An 18,420-nucleotide genomic window follows, 5' to 3' on the forward strand; every position below is an offset into this window, starting at 1 on the left:
AAGCTTGTGTCTGAACCCTAGTTATAGAAGATTGCAGTGCAGAAAAGCTTGTGTCTGAATCCTAGTTATAGAAGATTGCAGTGCAGAAAAGCTTGCTGCAGTATACAAAATGTTCTATCAGTAAATAGGCATACTTTAAGATACAAGCTCAAAACAAATAGCCAAGAAACTATGGAATCTAATCAAATTGTATTCATGTTTCCTCTTAAATAATCTAGATATATCCTAATTTAAAACTTTCCCTTTTCCCCAATTTGTGTTCTCATAAGTTTATTTTTCCTTATTTTTTTATGTTCAATAATTACGACATAGTTTACTTAAACTTAACTGTCCATGTAACTTGAGTATCCTTATCTTTCTCAAATTTAATAACCATCTCACTAAAAAATACTCTCAGAAGTACTCACTACAACTCAGCTGCCCCAGAAAGAGGATACTGAGATTAACCTGAACTGCCTTCAAATCATTTCAACAAATTGGCACACAAATTTGTATTTTGCAAGAAGAGGCCATTGCCATCGCAGCACAAGCACTTGGACTGAGATGAAACAAGGCAGCATCCTTCTTAGCTCACTATAGTGCAAGTCTCTACATGGGAAGCCCACCAGATAAAGATGCACATTAAAATGTAAACATAGAATTCTCAAATTCTAACTGACACCCAGTCATGGATGACCTTCCCATCTTCACTCAAGCGTCAAGTGCCCCGCGCCGTCACAGAAGGTGAGTTCAAGACCCATTCTGTCTTAGACGCCGAGCACTTCGTTTCAGTAACAGGAAGAATTAATGCTTATCTGACTGAAATTCAAGACATGCATGGATTGCCATTTACTTATACACAAGATAAGTGCCCTGATTCTGACTAAGCTGTCCCCAATATAAGCATTATCTTGAAAGATTTGGTTTTCTCTTTAAAAACGTACCTGTGTTTTTTAAGTTAATTAAACTCTGCCAAAATTCTGGAATCATTTCTTTCTATTGTTTTCACTTAGGCTCTAAAATCCAGAAGCCTCATATCAATATATAATTTAAAAATATATTCAATAAGTAATCAACAGCTGCTTAGGTAAAAGCACACTAGGTTAGAAACAGCTCAACTGTAGCGAGGAGTGCTAGACAACAAAGAAAGCAGGACACTAATGTCTGGACAGCCCTGACAGCGACAGAGGTAGCAGCTCAGGACCATCATGACAGCAGGGCAGGCATGTGTCAGAAGAGACTTCCATTAGTCTCCACCACTCAAGTTCCTGCAGCTGAGAAGTTCACAGTGAGTCTTCTCATTTAACCCACACTGTTACATTTGTGAGATTATCTTAGTCCAGATTGGGACAAGAGAGAACACAGAAACACAGGTGACTGTAAGAAGAGACTGTGGACCGTGTGAAAACATTCACAGTGCCTGCCAAGAAGGTGCCTCCCACCACACTAACAGAGGTATGCGGGAAACGTCACTCAGGAAAGCTGGTCCACAGAAAGTGAAAACACCACACAGTTAATATAGGGAAACCTAACAACACAAACAAAACAAAACAAAAAAACCTTCTTTTTAAATAGACTGCTTCTAACCAGAGCACATTTAAATGTTTTACTCAAAAAACATACATTAAATGATTTCACACTGTGATATTGTATGCTGCAAGGATACAAAACTAATTTACAAGAATATAACATTCGTGATTTTTTTAAGCATTGTCTATAAGTGTTGTAAAAAGACACTTTAATGAACATTAAAACAATCATGGAAGACCAATAATATGGCTAACTTTTGATTATGCAAAAACAGCCTACAACTTAAAAGCTCAGTCAAATGGTGATAGTAGATATACTGGAATCAATCCCTTGTTGAGTAAATTCCGTTTAGTCAATCCCTCAGATGAAAAAGCTTGACTAAATCATGGCTCTCGGCAGAATGGCCTACAAGCTGCTGGGGAGGCAGCAAGGTGAAAGCAGCTAGTGCTACCAAGAGCTGGGCCAGCGGCAGGGCTCTCACCAGCTCCACAGCATCCTGCAGCAGAACCTCATCTCCTACAACAGCAACACTCAAATGGATTGTACAAGCATCTATTTTCCTTAAGGAAACTGTTGGATTCCTAGAGAAAACAAAGCCCTTTGTCCAAAATTAGTACTATAATTTCTTTCCTTCATGGTTTCTTAACTTGTTGACCCTCAAAAATGTTAGTTAGTCTGAAGGCGATTTTGGCTGCTTCCAAGTTTGCCACTCTGAGATGGAATTACTTTCTCCTCCTCCTCTAGTTTTTGGTATCATTGAAACCCAGACACTCTCAGTCAGTGATGCCTCTGCTATCCCTGTTTCCTTTGTGCTCAGTCATTTCACTGGGTTTAAGGCATGCTTTGTGTATTTAGTTTGCAAAAATAAAACTTTTAGTACAAATTTATATTTTATACAAACTTTTATGGCACAAGCAGCAAATCTGCTCTTTTAAGAAAATATATAAATATCCTTTTCTTCTGTACAAATATCTCCAGTACCCCACCCACTTTATAATGTTAACTGTACAGGGTCTGCCTCACTCTGCTTTATAGCTCCCTCCCCCCCTCCAGATCTCAACCAGATGTGTATTTACATTTCCCGGCGGAGGCAGTCAGAGGAGGAGGGCCCCTCCTCAGGAGGAGTCTGTGCAGGGGGAGGGTGGCGGTGGGTAGAGGTGATGCGAGTAGCTCCTCTCAGTATACGGAGAAGGAGGGCAGCTCTCATAGTTCTCTTCTGCTGACAAGTATTGGCTGCGGGGTGTAGGTGGTGGGGGCACAGGCTCTGAGTCATAGTTCAAGTCACTGGTGTAGCCCTTGGCTGTTGCCACTGAGGTCATTCTCCGGCTAGGAGCATAGTCACTGTCACAGACATCAGTGCTGCAGGGTGTAGTGGGTGGTGCAAAGTGCCGGTAGCTGTAAGGCCTGTAGCTAGTATGTGAAGAAAATAGAAGCACAGTTAGTTTTATGGAAGAATATTCTGTATCAGAAGTCAAAGAGATATAAATCCAGTTTGAAAGCTATGAGCTGTTGCAGTTAAAATCTGTATGGATGGGTAGTCCTTGCCTGGCATGTGCAGGGAGGCCATGGGTTCAATCCCTAGGACCACCACAACCAAAAAGCCACTGCTTTTAATCGGCACACATGAAGCAATGGCACATTGACGAAAACACGGATAGAGTTGGAGAGCAGAGAACTCAATCAAGCCCCAAATGTGCTCTTCTCCCTTGAGGCAGACTAAAATGCACGTGCTGTACACAAGGCCCTGGGTTTGATCCCCAGTATCATATTCAAAAATAGAATGAAAACAAACCAACTCAAGAGTTTTACTATTGACACACTCAGGTGCTGGGGACTGAACCCAGGGCCTTGCTCACACAGAACAAGCAGTTTACTGTTCAACTCCAGCCTTGGCCGACCTGTTACACGCCTCACACGCACAGATCTCAGCGGTCCCAGAAGCTTCAGAGCATGAGGACATGGGTCTTCTATAGTCTGCTCTCACTCTACACTCTGCCTGTCAGGTAAGTTAATGATGTCTGAAGACCTTGTTTCTTTGAAAAGTAAACTACTGCATAATCCAGGCTGAACTCCAGCCACATCCACCCTGGTACGATTGCCATGTGCAAAGGGAAACTATTCTAATTTGGAGTTGTGGTATCTGACTTCTGTGTGGTCAGGTATACAGCCCTACATGCAGTTTCAACTGAGTATCAAACTTTAAATGCCCAGAGGGCCAGTCAACAGTCTACTTGTTTATATACCCTTTAAAATAATCTCTAGTTAGTAAGTCTGTAACCTGGGTATCTAAGAAAAGCGACCTGAAGAGAAGCACACTCATGGAGGTGAGAGCTGACCTAAACACTGGCTTGTCTGTGGATGACTTCCTACAATTTATTCTACGTATGGCCATGCTTCTCTTATTTCATACTTATCCTAAAGATCCATGCATTAACTGTCTCTAAAATAAAGTGACTGCAAAAAAGGGGGCAAGAACAACTGACAGGCACCCATGCCTTCTGCTGCCACTCAGCCTTGCTCATAGGCCCCACTGAGCAGGTTCCTGGGACTTTTACCATCACTGCTAACAGGACATCATCACAGCACTTCTGCTTTTTTGTTTCATCTTTCTGTCCAAACAGAAGCCAAAGCCTGGGAGAGTTTCTGGATTAAAACTGAAAAGGCTAAAAACCTCTAGTCTCATAAAGAAAAGGAAGAAGGAAAAAAAAAGAAAGTTGATCAACAAAATTCTGTTAAATCTCAGCTTAAGCAAAATCATGGCAATTGATAAAGAAGTCTGACAGATTTTAGCCTACTTTAGAAATGTGAAATGATTTAAAGCGGTCATACTTTGCCTAATGTTCTTCAAGCTGAATTAAGTAAGTTTTTTAAATGACATTTTAGTTTCTGGTTTTGTTTTTCAATTTTCAGGGCTGTTTTTGTTTTGGCATTTTAGAACAAAACTGTGGTATAAAAAGAAATCTTAGAATAATTCATAGAAACAATCATGTTGGAGGCAACCCTGTCTCAGTCTTATGCGATTTTTGCAGGCAGTTTCCATTCTATTTCCATCACTGCAAAGTCCTCCCAGGCCAAACCAACCGAAAGGAAACACCATCCAAATGGTAAGGGCACCGAGGACCACAGACAGGGCCGTTTCAGACAAAACAGAGATGAAGAGCGATGCACACATGACAGTAACAGACCTCCTCAATACACTCGCAGTTAGCAGAGGTCACTTCTTGCTGCTACTTACAAACATGCTTCATTCACTTTAGTGAGACTTGTAGTAAGAAGGGTTGCTTGCTGGTTCCCGGTTGCCCAGCTAGCTTAGACCCAAAATAATCACACAGAAACTATATTATTTAAAACACTGTTTAGCCCATTAGCTCTAGCTTTTTATTGGCTAACTCTTAGATCTTAATTTAACCATGTAACATGATCAGGGCCTGCTTGTTGGGGTTTCTGTCCTACCCGGTACTCTATAGCCAGCAAGCCCCAAAGAAAATCACACAGAGATCTCCATAAGTTATAAAACTGATTGGCCCATTAGCTCAGGCAATCATAACTCTAAATTTTCTTTAGGTCCCCATAAGATTATCAGCACCCCCAACCAGCTGGAAGTAGCCTGGAATACTACGCCCATATTCCCAAAAAATGAACTATGGAGAATTGTGCAGGAGAATTGTCTGTATTCTGTCAATCATGTTTTAAATAAACACTGATTGGCCAGGCAGGAAGTATAGGTGGGAAAACCAGACAGGAAGTAGAAATGATGCAATGAGAACAGGAGTATTCTGGGAAGCAGGAAGCTCCCCTCCCAGTCCTGCGCAGACCACTGAGGAAGCAGGATGTGACCTGCCAGCTGAAAAAGGTACCGAGCCATATGGCAAAAATAGATCAGAATAATGGGTTAATATAAGCTACAAGAGCTAATAAGTAGCCTGGCCTAATGGGCCAATCAGCTCTATAACTTACAGCGATCTCTGTGTGATTTTCTTTGGAGCTAAACAGCTGTGGGAATCTGGCAGGACAGAAACCCCCAACAAATGAGCTGGACCTCATGCTTCATAACCCATCTCCATTAATTTGTATATTGCCACGTGGCTGTGGCTTACCGGATAAAGTTTTGGCATGTATGATTCTGGTGACTCCATGGCTTCTGACTCTGCCTTCTTCCTCCCAGCATTTAGTTTAGTTTTCTCTGCCTACCTAAGTTCTGCCTTGCTATAGGTACAAAGCAGTTTCTTTATTCATTAACCAATAAAAGCAACACATAGACAGAAGGACCTCCTACACCAGAGACTTGTTTATTTCATGTAACTACATGGAAAATCTTTTATTCCAGGTTACAGTAGGCCAACCTGCTTCTGATTTCTTTCAATTATCTGTGCTCCACACTCCTGCTACCTGTGAGCTCTCACAACTCTGGCCTATCTTGCCCAATCCCTAACTGCATTGCTCTAAAGGCCAGCTGTGTAACTCTCTTTTAAATATAAAATAAAAAAGAAAGGATTTGAGGGTGGACAATGTCAAGTCTTGCCAAGACAAGAATCTTAATCTTTCTTTGGTGATCATGGTCTGTTCATTCGAGGGTTAGTACGTTCACAAATGGAATATGGAAAAGAAGGCATGCCTTACCTGTAGGACCTATGTGTGGAGGGACTGTTGGAAGAATAACCAAATTCCATGGTATAATGAGATCGCTCTGTAGCAGGCGATGGTGGTGGGTTCAAAATCTAAAAGGGAAACAATTAAAATATTAAGCTAACAATAACTTTACATAGATACAGATGTAAAAAATCTTTATCTTCTATCTTTTCATCTTTCTGTCTTTTCTATCTTCTATCTTTTTATTTTTCCATTATACTATCAGCAGATTCTTCTTTTTAAAACAACTACCTAAATAGCACTTCAAGACTGTGGCTCCCCTTTCCTAGGCCACAAGTTCTTTATCCCAAACAAATGGTAAGAAAAACAAAAACCAACAAAACCTGTCACCCCTATCACTGGCTTGTTTGGCACTGACAGACTCTAATTCTTTTAAACACAACTTTTCCATGTCTGTAGAAAAATTATTAATTTAAGTTATAATGTGCTTTCTCTTAAATTTTATTTTTATACATGTAGATACAAGAGCATATATGCATGCATGCAAATTGAAGGCCAAAGGGAACCATAAATGTCCTTCTCAGGAACGCTGTCCACCTCCTTTAAGGCAGGCTCTCATTAACCAGGAGGGCACTAACCCGTCTAGGTGGGCTGGCCAGTGCACTCCAGAGATCCTCCTGTCCCCACCTCTGCAATTCTGGGATTATGAGCCAGGCCCAGCTTTTTATCTTAATGCTGGGGATGTTGGGGATGCGAGACAAGCATTTTACAGACTGAACTACCTCCCCACCTACATGTTTCTTTTACATGGGTTACAAATGAAAAGTCCAAAGTCTGTTTGGTACCTTAGTGATTTAATTTTTATTTGCATAGTGAAATTGTTATAATGTTTTCAACTATGCTTATTATTACAGAGTAAACTTAAAAGATTTAAGCACAGGGCAGTGGTGGTAAATTCTCACTGACTCCTATGTACTTAAACCCTACATTAACAACTATTTTCACATTACCATCACTGAGTACCCACATTTAAATGAATTAATTTAATATGCTATGTATTTTAACAGTAAAAAACAAACAAAGCAAAAGCAGACTACTTACTGCAGGGAAGTAAGTGCCTTTGGTGCTGGAAGAACTACTTGACGATGCTCCTGTGACGTGTGCTCTATCATAGGGAGGCCCACTGCTCCCCCCCATGATACTAAGGGAACTGATCATTGATTTTCCTCGAGACATTCCTGAAGGAGATGAAAATGAAAGCTGAGTAACATCTACAAAGATCTATAAAATAACTAATCAACATGGAAGTTACAAGCAGCCCAACTAAAATGATTTATGCCCTCTTTTCCTAATAATATCTGTAAAGAGCTTATGAGAAGGGAAACGAATGTTGAAGTGAAAGCCCCATTCAGAGCTGTCTTCGAATAAGGCCAAGCCGCTCGCACCCGGGCCTGTCAGAGGAAACAGGGCCCTGCAGAGTGAGAGTTTGTCCCAGAAGACTTAAGGAGAGGACTGAGGATGAAGACTGTGGGCCAGGGTAGATTAAACCAACAGATGAGCTCCAGAGAAGGCAAAGCCTTCTAAAGACAGGAGCTGATGCACAAAGACACTCCAGACTACTAATGCTAAGAGAAGGTTCTACTTGTCCAAGTAAGTTTCCATATCCACTTACTGGAAATAGGGATGGCAACAGGGGAGTATCACCATTCACCAGCTGAAATATTGCAGCTGTTTACTTGAGAGTCACAACCACAGTAAATTCCTATTTTCAGAGGTCAGACATCTCCTCCATATTCATTAAAAGGCAAGATTCTTTTCATCAAAGGTACCACAAAACACTGGGAAAAGATTTACTGCCCAACAGACTCAGTGTTTTAAGCAACCTCACACCACTGTCACCATATGAGATCAGGAGAAGGCGGAGGGGAGTATGTTCCTTCCTTGTCAACCAGCTATTTCCAAAATCCTTGTTTGTGGAAAGCAAACTGATCTGTCTTTGGACTTCTTTACTCCTAGAGTCAATAGCCTCAGGTGCCCAGTGGTGAAATTAAATTGTAGGTATTCACCAAAGCACTGGCTGACTTGCTTTCAATATAGTGTAGCCCCACAACGCAGTCAGAGGCCTGAAGCTGGCAAAGTTATACCTAAGTCTTTCTGTATAGAGAGACAGTGTAGAAATGAAAAAAAATGTTCACTCTCACAAGTTCTTAAACCCAAAGTAATCTAGTTTTTAATCCTAGGCACGTCCTTTTTCCACAATGGAAATTCAGTAATTTTTTTTAGATCTTAAACTGGACAAAACCAAATTCTCACAAACTAGTCTTCACTTACCTGGAAGAGATCCCGACAGAGAGCTTGGGTGAGGAACGTAACCAAGGGGCACAGAAGCTGGGCCATGAACCACATAGTCATTAGTCATAGTCTCCCCATCTCCCTTCATACGAGGACACAGCATCCTTTGGCAGATAAAGTATATGGTTCCAGATACAAATATGGTGACAATTACTCCAATAACTGAACCGACTGTGTTGGTGGCCTGTGGTGCTGGCTCTTCAGTTGGATCTAAAATGGAAAATACTAGTTATCTAATGGAAAAACAACTATACATTCAAAATAGCAATAAAAGAATGCAAAAATAAAAATGTTGATAAATCAAACTATATAGTTTACATAAATATATATATCACACCACATAAAAATATGAATTAAATGGCATCATTTAATTTAAATAAATTTAAAGAAGCTGCTGTTAAATGACAGCAACAGACCAAGAAGTATCACTGAAGAGACAGGCCTCGAGAAGTCACCAAAATGTTCTCTGTGGAATAGTGGAGAAGCCAAAAGCAGCCAGAACTAGTGCCACTTAGGTCTAGTGAAGCCATCTGTGAACTGCAGACGAGTCAAGCACTTAGATCCAACTTCCACTGTCCTCAGAGCCCCGGCTGCCTGAGAGCATACACACAGGGCTCTAACTTGACTACAAGAGGACTCAGCAAGGCCAGAGAACTGGAGAAGGATCCTGCCCAGTACACCTACCTTCCTGGATTCCTGGCTACTTGAGTCTTTAAGAAGCAGAAGGCATGAAAAGAAAGAGCAAGAAGTGCCCACTTTATTATTCAGAAGGGAGAATTCTTCCATTCTGACTAGTTCACCCACAGATAATTTCATAATGAAGACCCTTTAAAACACTTTCTGCTTTCTGTTAAATCTCCCATCCATGTAGCTAAACTCATCAATGACAGCACTAAGTTGCCTGTTGTGGCCATCAGCCCCAAACTCAGCCTGCGGGATCTAAAGCGCATGCTCTCTTCAGTCCTTGCCAGCTACCATCACTTCTGTTTTCTCTTCTATGCCTTGATATTCCTCCCCAGTGCCAAACTTCAGGAAAGAATAACCCTTTCTTGACATTCCTACCCCACACTGCTGGTCTCTGGGACACACTGCCAATGGCAGGCTTCCTCCCTCACCACTGCAGGGAAATGGCCCACAAAGGCTAAGAGCTCTCTGATTTGCCATATTCAAGAGACTCTTCATCTCACAGACCTCTCTGCATGGTCAACAGATTGGGCTTGCGCTTTCTTTTAAACAGTTTCTGCTCACTATGGAAGATACCACTCTCCTAGTTTTACTATTGGTTTATTTTTTTGATACGGGGTATCACCTAGTCCAGGTTGACTTCAATCCCACTATGTAGCTGAAGTCTTGACCCTCCCCTGACTCCCTAATGCTGGGATCATGAGTGTTATGGCCATGCTCCGTCCTACTTACTAGCTCTGATTATTCTTGCTGTTATTTGTGCATGCCTCCCTGATTTATTACTACTTACTTGCTTCCTCCTCTACTCTCAGGAGATTTCATCCATTATCATAGCTTTAATTACCATCAATAATCTAAAGAGTGCCAAATATCTTCCTGAGCCATAGACCTACTCAACCAATTTCCTAACAGTATTAATGGAAAAGCCCATCATTACCTTTAATGTAAGATATCCCAAACTGAGCTCACCATTATCACCACCTCTCCCAGATCCAGAGGTAAAACAGATAGTAACTGGGGTAGACCAATTAAGAACAATAAAAACTGGCATGGCCTTGGCAAGCTGTAAAGTGTATGCCTGTGAAAGCCATTTAAGTTTAAAACAGAGACAGCAACCAGCACTGCATTAACCAAGCATTTTCCCTACACCGCAAATGTTATGGTACTTCAGTGTTTAGTTCCTGCTGCAAATCCTGGTTAATGACCCCAGTTACCTGTGGGTCAACTCAAAATTGCCAACTGTATCTAAGTGGTTGCCAACCCTTCTGTCTCTGCAATAATGGAAACCCAGCCTTCCTTTCCCAGCCTTTCTGCTTCTCCTGATCTAGATCATCTTTAGTCAGAACCACAAAAGCCTCCTGAGCATTTTCAATTACAGACTGCAACTATTAGAAGATGGGAAAAAACAATTTAGTGGGTTATAAGCAGCATTTAAAATAAAGGAAACAGAAAAATCAAGATGTAGTGTACTTCATGTGCATAAAAGCCATTGCAGGACACCTGTTTCTCTACATATGCATCTCACCTTTATACTTCTTTTGATGTGGTCCAAAAAACTTTGAAAACAAACAGCCTAATAGATGTCCCTGCCCACAATCCTATTACCTCTAACACGTTTTATAGCTTTGGCTTTCATGTTCCCACCCTAGCCTGTTCTTAGAAATATCAGTGATTCTCAACTGTGAGTGGAGTATTGCCTTCATCATCTATGCTACCATTCTCTCTTGGTGACACCCCAAGACACAGCTAACGCAGCAATCCTATTTACTCACAGCAGTTCCAGAAAGTTGATTGGTTTTACACCTTCCTGGCGCTAAACAGAATGTAGCTTCTCTACTTATCTGCAGAAACCACACTTTCATTCATCAACATTGATCTCAAATATCATTTTTCTAAGAAGCTTCCTTCATGTACTCCATTTTCATTCCTAAAACGTTGGTTGCCTCCTCCTCTGTGCTAGTGCTTATGTGGTTGCTACAGCTCGGCATTAGTGGGGGGGGGGCTAGCTTAAGGGAAGAAGAGAGGCAGGCAAGCAGTCACAGAGGCAATGAGGGAGAAAGAAAGGCAAGAAAGGAGGAAGAAGAAAGCATTTAAATTCTAGAGCCTGAGAAACTGGTAGAAACACTTCAAGAAAACAGTTAAACACAACTAATGTTCAGACTGAAGTTCGGGTTAGCAATTAATTTCCATGTATCTAAATTATCTGAGAATTTTGTGACTTTAGTTGTGGCAGAGCAATGTTTTTTGTTTTTTTCCTGGTATTTTACTATCTCTCTGCATAAAGAAACTACTGTCCTTAAACAATTATTAAAAGCAAAACAGAAAATATCTCTGGCATAAATAACTAGTATAAGTGTTCCACATATGGAAATCTGGACTTTAAGTAAAATACAAAAAAAGAGGGGGGGAGTTATGTAGTGGTATTTTGTTTGTGTTTTAACAAATAAAGTTTGCCTGAAGATTGAATTGCCTGAAGATCTGGAGGCTAGGCAGTGGTGGCACACCTTTGATCTCAGGACTCAGCAGACAGATCTGCTAGTTCAAGGCCACCCTAGGCTACAGAACTGATCCAGTCAAAAGCACTTGGGATTACAAGCCTTTAATCCCAGCACTAGCGAGGTGGAGACAGGAGTGACTTGGGTGAAGAGAGGAATGTAATGTGGGAGGAGACATGAGCTCAGGGCAGTCTGGAGATGCATTCTGAGGGCTTGTAGAGACAGAACTGCTCTTGCAGTCTGAGCACTGATGGAGGTAAAAGGTCTCTAGTGGCTGCTGCACTGCTTCTCTCATCTCTTTCACCCCAATAGCTGACTCCAAGGTTTTATTATTAAGAACAGTTAAGGCCGGGCAGTGGTGGCGCACACCTTTAATCCCAGCACTCGGGAGGCAGAGGCAGGCAGATCTCTGTGAGTTCGAGACCAGCCTGGTCTACAGAGCTAGTTCCAGGACAGGCTCCAAAGCCGCAGAGAAACCCTGTCTCGAAAAACCAAAATAAATAAATAAATAAAAAAATAAAATAATTAAAAAAAAAAAAGAACAGTTAGAATTTGTGCTACAAGGTATTTTTCAAATTCTCCCTTGAGAACAATTTACAAGCTTCCTTCCTACTTACAACAGTCCAGTTCATCAGATTTGTCACTGCAGTCCACGTTGTGGTCGCATTTCTTGTGCTTTCCGACACACTGGCCATTGGCACAGCGAAACTGATCAATTAAACAAAGCACTAGAAAAAAAGCAGAGTTTTATTTTTAGCACAGTGTAAAGAAAAATTCTATCAAGACTCAAATGCTTCTAAATACACTCTAAAAACATATCAGGCTTAGACACAAAATGTGTTCGGGAGCTCTCCATGTACCCTGAGTCAGTTCTTAAGAAAACTTGTTGCTATAAATGAGCAAGCCTGGAGCTGGAGAGACGGCTCCATGGTTAAAGAGCACTGGTAGCTATGGAGGCTCATAACCATCTATAATTCTAACTCCAAGAGATCTGACACTCTCTTCTGTCCTCCTCAAGTACTAGGGTCACAGGTACACAGACAAACATGAAGGCAAAATACCCACACTTTTTTTTTTTTGGATTTTTCGAGACAGGGTTTCTCCGTAGCTTTTTGGTTCCTGTCCTGGAACTAGCTCTTGTAGACCAGGCTGGCCTCGAACTCACAGAGATCCGCCTGCCTCTGCCTCCCGAGTGCTGGGATTAAAGGCGTGCGCCACCACCGCCCAGCTACCCACACATTTTTAAAAGAACAAAAACCCTTGACACCTCCTCTCACTCTGGCTTCTTATTGAGACATGGCTATAATCTCCCAAGTGCTCCCACTACTGTGCTGCCACCTGCCACGAGATTTTCACCAGAGCCCAACCAAAGCCATCACATGCCCTGGTAGCAGGCTTTCTCTGACCACCAGCCCCCAAATCATGACACAGAGACTTATTACCAACAATGGATGCTTAGTCTTAGTTTAGGCTTGCTTCTGGCTAGCAATTTTAAACTTTTACCTGCTCCCCTTCATCTATGTTTTGCCTCAGGGCCTTTTATCTTTCTTTCATTCTGTATACCCTATTCCATGTCTGGCTGGTGGCTAACTAGCTGTCTGGCCCCGGGAGACTCTCTCCCTCCCTCCCTCCCTCATGAGACTAGATTCCTCCTCCTACTTATTCTCTGTGCCCACCAGCCCCGCCTGCCCCTCTACTGCCTAGCTATTGGTCATTCAGTTTTATATCAGATCAATTAGGTGCCTTAGGCAGGCAAAGCAACACATCTTTACATCATTAAACAAATGCAGCACAAACAAACCTTTACATAATTAAAGTAATATCCTGCAACATAAACAAATGTAACTCAACTTTACATAATTAAATATTCTATAACATGCCCTTGATACTGAGAACTATGATCTAAATAGACCTCTTTTCTTTATAAAAATGCCCACTGTGGTGGTTTGAATGAGCAGTACCCCATCACAGGTTCACATATTTAAACACTTGGTCCTTAGTTGGTGGAGCTGTTTTGGGAGATTATGGGAGCTGCAGCTTTCCTGGAGGAAGTACATCACTGGGGATGAACTTTCTGAGTTTACACTCTCACCCACGCCCAGTTCGCTCCCTCTGCTTGGTTTCTTGAAGTAGACAAAGTGATCTCCCAGCTTCCCTGCCTTCATGGACTCTCTCTCTGGAAGCTTAAGCCAAAATAAACTCTTTATTCTTTAAAGATGCCCTTGGTCATAATGTTTTATCACAGCCACAAAAAGTAAAAAAAGATATTCACCACCCGGGCATTTCAATAAAGTAGCAAAATGAGTACATTAATTTGCAGGACCTTATACATATCAAATGGTTCAAATAATTAGCAACATGTATAATGTTCATCCCATAAATATAACACCAAATCTGCTGAGAAGAAACAAATTTCAAATAACTTGTTGCAAAGAAAGTATAAAGCAAGCATCAAGGAATTCTTGATACCTTCACAATTCTTCTCGTCTGACTTATCCTGGCAGTTGGCATCACCATTGCATCGAAGGGCGCCATCAATACACTGCCCACTGGCACACTGGAACTGAGACTCTGAGCACACGGGACAGTTGAGTTCATCACTGTGGTCTTCACATTCAGTAAAGCCATCACACCGCCAAGCCACAGGGATACAGTCAATGTCCCCAGTGAAGCAAGTGAACTGCTGAGGAGAACATGTTGGAGGTTCTTCAAACGAACAAGGAGAGAGAATGACAAGAACAGTGGTCACGCATAGGTACAAACATTTATAGCCAAGTGGAGCTCATTAAAAACAAACAGAGCATTTTACAATGAAGAGGATTTGTAGTCCACTCATCTAATCAGTCATTCAGAGGCAGTAAGCTATAAAAACACTGACATATTTTCTTGTAATTACAGTCCGAACAGGAATGAAATATCTGCAACTCACTGACCTCACACACCATTATGACTACCAACTTCCAAGCATTTTAAAGTTAGCCTAGAGTGAACATTTTTTCCAAGCTCTAAACCTGCTCACAACCCCCTGAAGATCTCTATTAAATCTTTTTACTGGGTCCACTGAGTGGGTGTCGGAACACGGCCCCAGAGTGCAGTCCTGGGAGTGGAACTCTAACTACTGGTGAGAAAACGTCCAGAAAACAAGCCAAGAGTCTTGTGAGCTGTCTCCTCAAAAACATCAGTTTGTTCTTGGAATGTGTTTTTGTGCCCTTCCCAGGTGTAGTGGATAGGAATGAGTTTACTTCAGATTATTCATTCCAACTGGCTATTGTTATTTGTTTAAATGCCTCTATGGAAAAATGTTTCTGCCACACGTGGCTTGTCTGTCGTATGTGGCCTTGTCCTTGTGATTGGACACTTTACCCATGCGATTCCTATTAACTCTTGGAGTACAAATTGTCTGATCTCTGAATAAAGTTGGCCACGGCATAAGACTTTTGTCTGCCTCGTTTATCAGCTCCATTGCCCCAGGTCCCACTGCCAGTCAGAGCAGTGAACAGGTGAGAACTGCTTGTAATAACTCTAAGGTAGCATTTGCATTTTTCACATCTGCACCGATGCTACAGAGGAATTGTGGGTAAACCGCAGGGACCTCAGAAGACCCAAGGCAGTTGTTCCACAGCAGTAGGAGTCCCCATCAGCCACACAGCCAAGAAACCATGGCTTTAATGAGCAAAAGAGGACAGTTTCTCTTAGGAGTGCTTTTGATAGTCTTGATAGCATATCCCTGGGATCCCAGCATTTTGGAGGTACATGAAAAGGGCTCATGGTGAAATGTTAATTGTTAAAAAGTCAAGTCTCAAGTTCATTATTGTTGAAAACCTGAGGTATATGTTAAGTTCACACTGCACATCTAAGCAGGATCTAACTAGGCTGGTTTTAATAGGCAAGCATCTGCTCACACGTAAACATAAATCAAAACGGAGTACCGTTTTTATCTGAAAAAAATGAGCTATAGGGAAGCTGTACTCACACTCAGGTGTTTCGCAGGAATTTAACAAAAAACTGAATGAGCTATTACCAAACAAACAAATCAAATAAAAACAATGTCTGGTTTTATAGCTAATCATAAAACAGGAACTTGGGATCAGAGATTCAAGTTCTAGAAAATCTGGATGTAACACGGAATACCTACAGTTCAGTAGCACGCACAGATTCTTCTTGTGAGGGTGAGCACAAACAAATGTGAGTTTCTGATACTGCACAATGAAAGAGGCCAAAATCATTTTCTAGGTATGAGTGGGTGCCTGCACCTAAGTATGTACAGTTTCCTGGAGTCCATGGAAGCCAGGGCATTAGCTACTCCAGACTTGTGGTTACAGATGTCAGTGCACTACCACAGGGGGCTAGAAAACAAATCTGGCTTCTCTGAAAGGGCAGCACGTACACAAACCATCTCAAGCCCCTCTAAGAACTTCTGAATGGAATTCTAATACTTACAAAGGACTAAGTTCTGAAACTATAAAATGTCATATAAAATCTACAGAAAATAACTAGATGGGCACTGCTGGGCATGGTGCTGTCCATAAACAATTTTGGCAACTGGGAGACTGAAGATTTCAAGTTTACGAGTTGTCAGATGGGGTACATAAAGAGATCTTGTCTCAAACAATAATAACAACAATAAAAATCATTGTCAGGGGAAGACCAAAGTTGGGGTGGGGGTTGAGGCGATGTTTCATTTTGTAGTCCAAGCTTGCTCAAACTCACATTAATCCTGGCTTAGCCTCCTAAATTCAGGGATTACAGGCACAATCTATCATATGCAGCCTTCTTTTCTTTTCCTCCCCATTACCTCCCCTTCCATCTCCTTTTTGTTGTGTGTATGTACACATGTATGTACAAGTGTATGTCCATGTTTATATAGATGATGTGGGATTCCCCTCTGTATGCTATGAATATGTTTTATTATCACTGGTTGATAAAGAAGCTGCTTCAGTATATAGCAGGGCAAAATATAGTCAGGCTGGAAGAGATACAGAGAACGAGTAGGTGGAGTCAGGGAAAAGCCATGTAGCTACCGAAGGAGTTAGATACCTCAGAGCCTTACAGGTAAACCATGAGCCTCATGGTAAAAATATAAAATAATAGGAATGGGTTAATTTAAGATGTAAGAGTTAGCTAGAAATATACCTAAGCTACTGGCCAAACAGTGTTAAAATTAATATAGTTTCTGTGTGATTATTCACATCTGGGTAGCCAGGAAACAAACAAGCAGCCTCCGGCTACATATACAGGTACTGGTCAGAAGAGGATGTTGAGAGTCCTGCTCTATTGCTCTCTGCGTAAGACAGTCTCTCACTAAACCTGCAGCTACACTGGTAGCCAGCAAGCCTCACTGATCTCCTACCTCGCCACAACACTAGGGTCACAGGTACACACAGCCATGCTTATTATTTTTTACTTATTAATATATTTTACTTTTTACATGGGTGTTTGAAACCTTCATGTTTGTGCCGCAAATGACCTACTGAGTCATCATCTCAGAGCACCCCCCACTCCTGCTTTTCTTTTTAAGAGTCAAGGTTTCATGTTTTTCTACTAAACTTCTGAGCTTAAATAATTCACAACCAACCAAGTAGCTTAAACTGGCACCACAGGTATATGCCATCACACAAGCAACATATGTGTGTGTATATACATGCATGTGTGTGTGTGTGTGTGTGTGTGTGTGTGTATGCGTATATACATCTTTGGTAGTACTGGGAGTAGAACTCAAGGATTTTACTTATACCAGGTGAGCATCTATCACTGAGCTATATTCTTAGCTCAACACACATTTTAATAAAGAAATATAAATTAATGTTACAATCAAACCTACAAGAAACTACTGATTGTCAAGATTTGGTGTAGAACTCAACATGCACAGAAGTTTTATTAAAAATTAAATATCAACAGTTCCTCACAAGAGAGTAACTGCAGTGTTACATAATCAACTATGACTCAGCAACAAAAAAGTGCTGACACATTTGATATATTATTGGACCTCAAAAACATATTATGTAAGGAGACTCTAAAGCCCAAAAGATTACATGCCATGATTCCACTGATAATGTTCAAGAAACTAACTCTGTATGGAGCAACAGTCTGAAGAGCAGGTGCTTTTACTAGAGAACTGTCTGGTGAGCACACGAAGGCGCCTTCCTTTTCCTTTCCTTTCTTTCTGTCCCTCCCTCTGCCTCCTCCTTTCCCTTCTCTTCTCTGCAGTGGAGAACTGAGACAAGTTCCCGCTAAAGAGCCCAGTTCAGATTCTAATTCTTTCTGTGGCCCAGTGCTGGATCACAGGCATGTATCACTGTGCACATTTTCTTCTGTGACTGCTCTGACCTTTCTTTCCCACTGGTTTTTGTTGCTGTTATTCTGAGAAGAGATCTCACATTGCCCAGGCTGACCGCCATCTCCCAAGAGTACTTTCTTAACAGCAACACTCCATATCTTGGGTCAGGTGACAACACAGCTGTATATTTTTCTAACTTGCTATTTGTTTTACATACAAATAGAAAATGTACTTTATCAGCAAAAAATTATGTCCCTTTAAAAGACATCTACTGGAAGATGAGATCATGATTCAGTTTATCTGTTAGCACAGTGAGAAATTTCCTCAGGATTTGTTGTTAAAGCAAGTCTAGTGTTCTGTACAGAAACAGAATTTTACCAATTTAACCATTCAATGGTATCTAGTTCAACAATATTAAATATGTCTACATTAATCTGCAAGGTTTGATTTTGTCTTAATTTATTAATTTTCTAATAACTTTTTCCTTTTACATAATGTCTCCCTGAATTGTCC

At 41.2% G+C, this 18,420-nt stretch overlaps 1 protein-coding gene across 1 annotated transcript in view; it reads right to left on the minus strand.

The window, feature by feature from the left end:
* Positions 1 to 6: 6 nt before the first annotated feature.
* Positions 7 to 18,420, minus strand: part of Lrp6 (LDL receptor related protein 6) — a 130,078-nt gene continuing 111,664 nt past the window's right edge. Inside the window, exons 18-23 of the mRNA XM_005364492.2 lie at positions 14,100 to 14,336; positions 12,248 to 12,358; positions 8,431 to 8,661; positions 7,201 to 7,337; positions 6,130 to 6,227; positions 7 to 2,919 (exon numbers count right to left, since the gene is read on the minus strand). Of these exons, the coding sequence (XP_005364549.1) occupies positions 2,625 to 2,919; positions 6,130 to 6,227; positions 7,201 to 7,337; positions 8,431 to 8,661; positions 12,248 to 12,358; positions 14,100 to 14,336 (1,109 nt within the window). The 3' untranslated portion in view covers positions 7 to 2,624. The remainder of the gene's footprint in view (positions 2,920 to 6,129; positions 6,228 to 7,200; positions 7,338 to 8,430; positions 8,662 to 12,247; positions 12,359 to 14,099; positions 14,337 to 18,420) is intronic.

The sequence above is a fragment of the Microtus ochrogaster genome, assembly GCF_000317375.1.
Source record: "Microtus ochrogaster isolate Prairie Vole_2 chromosome 14 unlocalized genomic scaffold, MicOch1.0 chr14_random_2, whole genome shotgun sequence".
NCBI lineage: Eukaryota > Metazoa > Chordata > Mammalia > Rodentia > Cricetidae > Microtus > Microtus ochrogaster.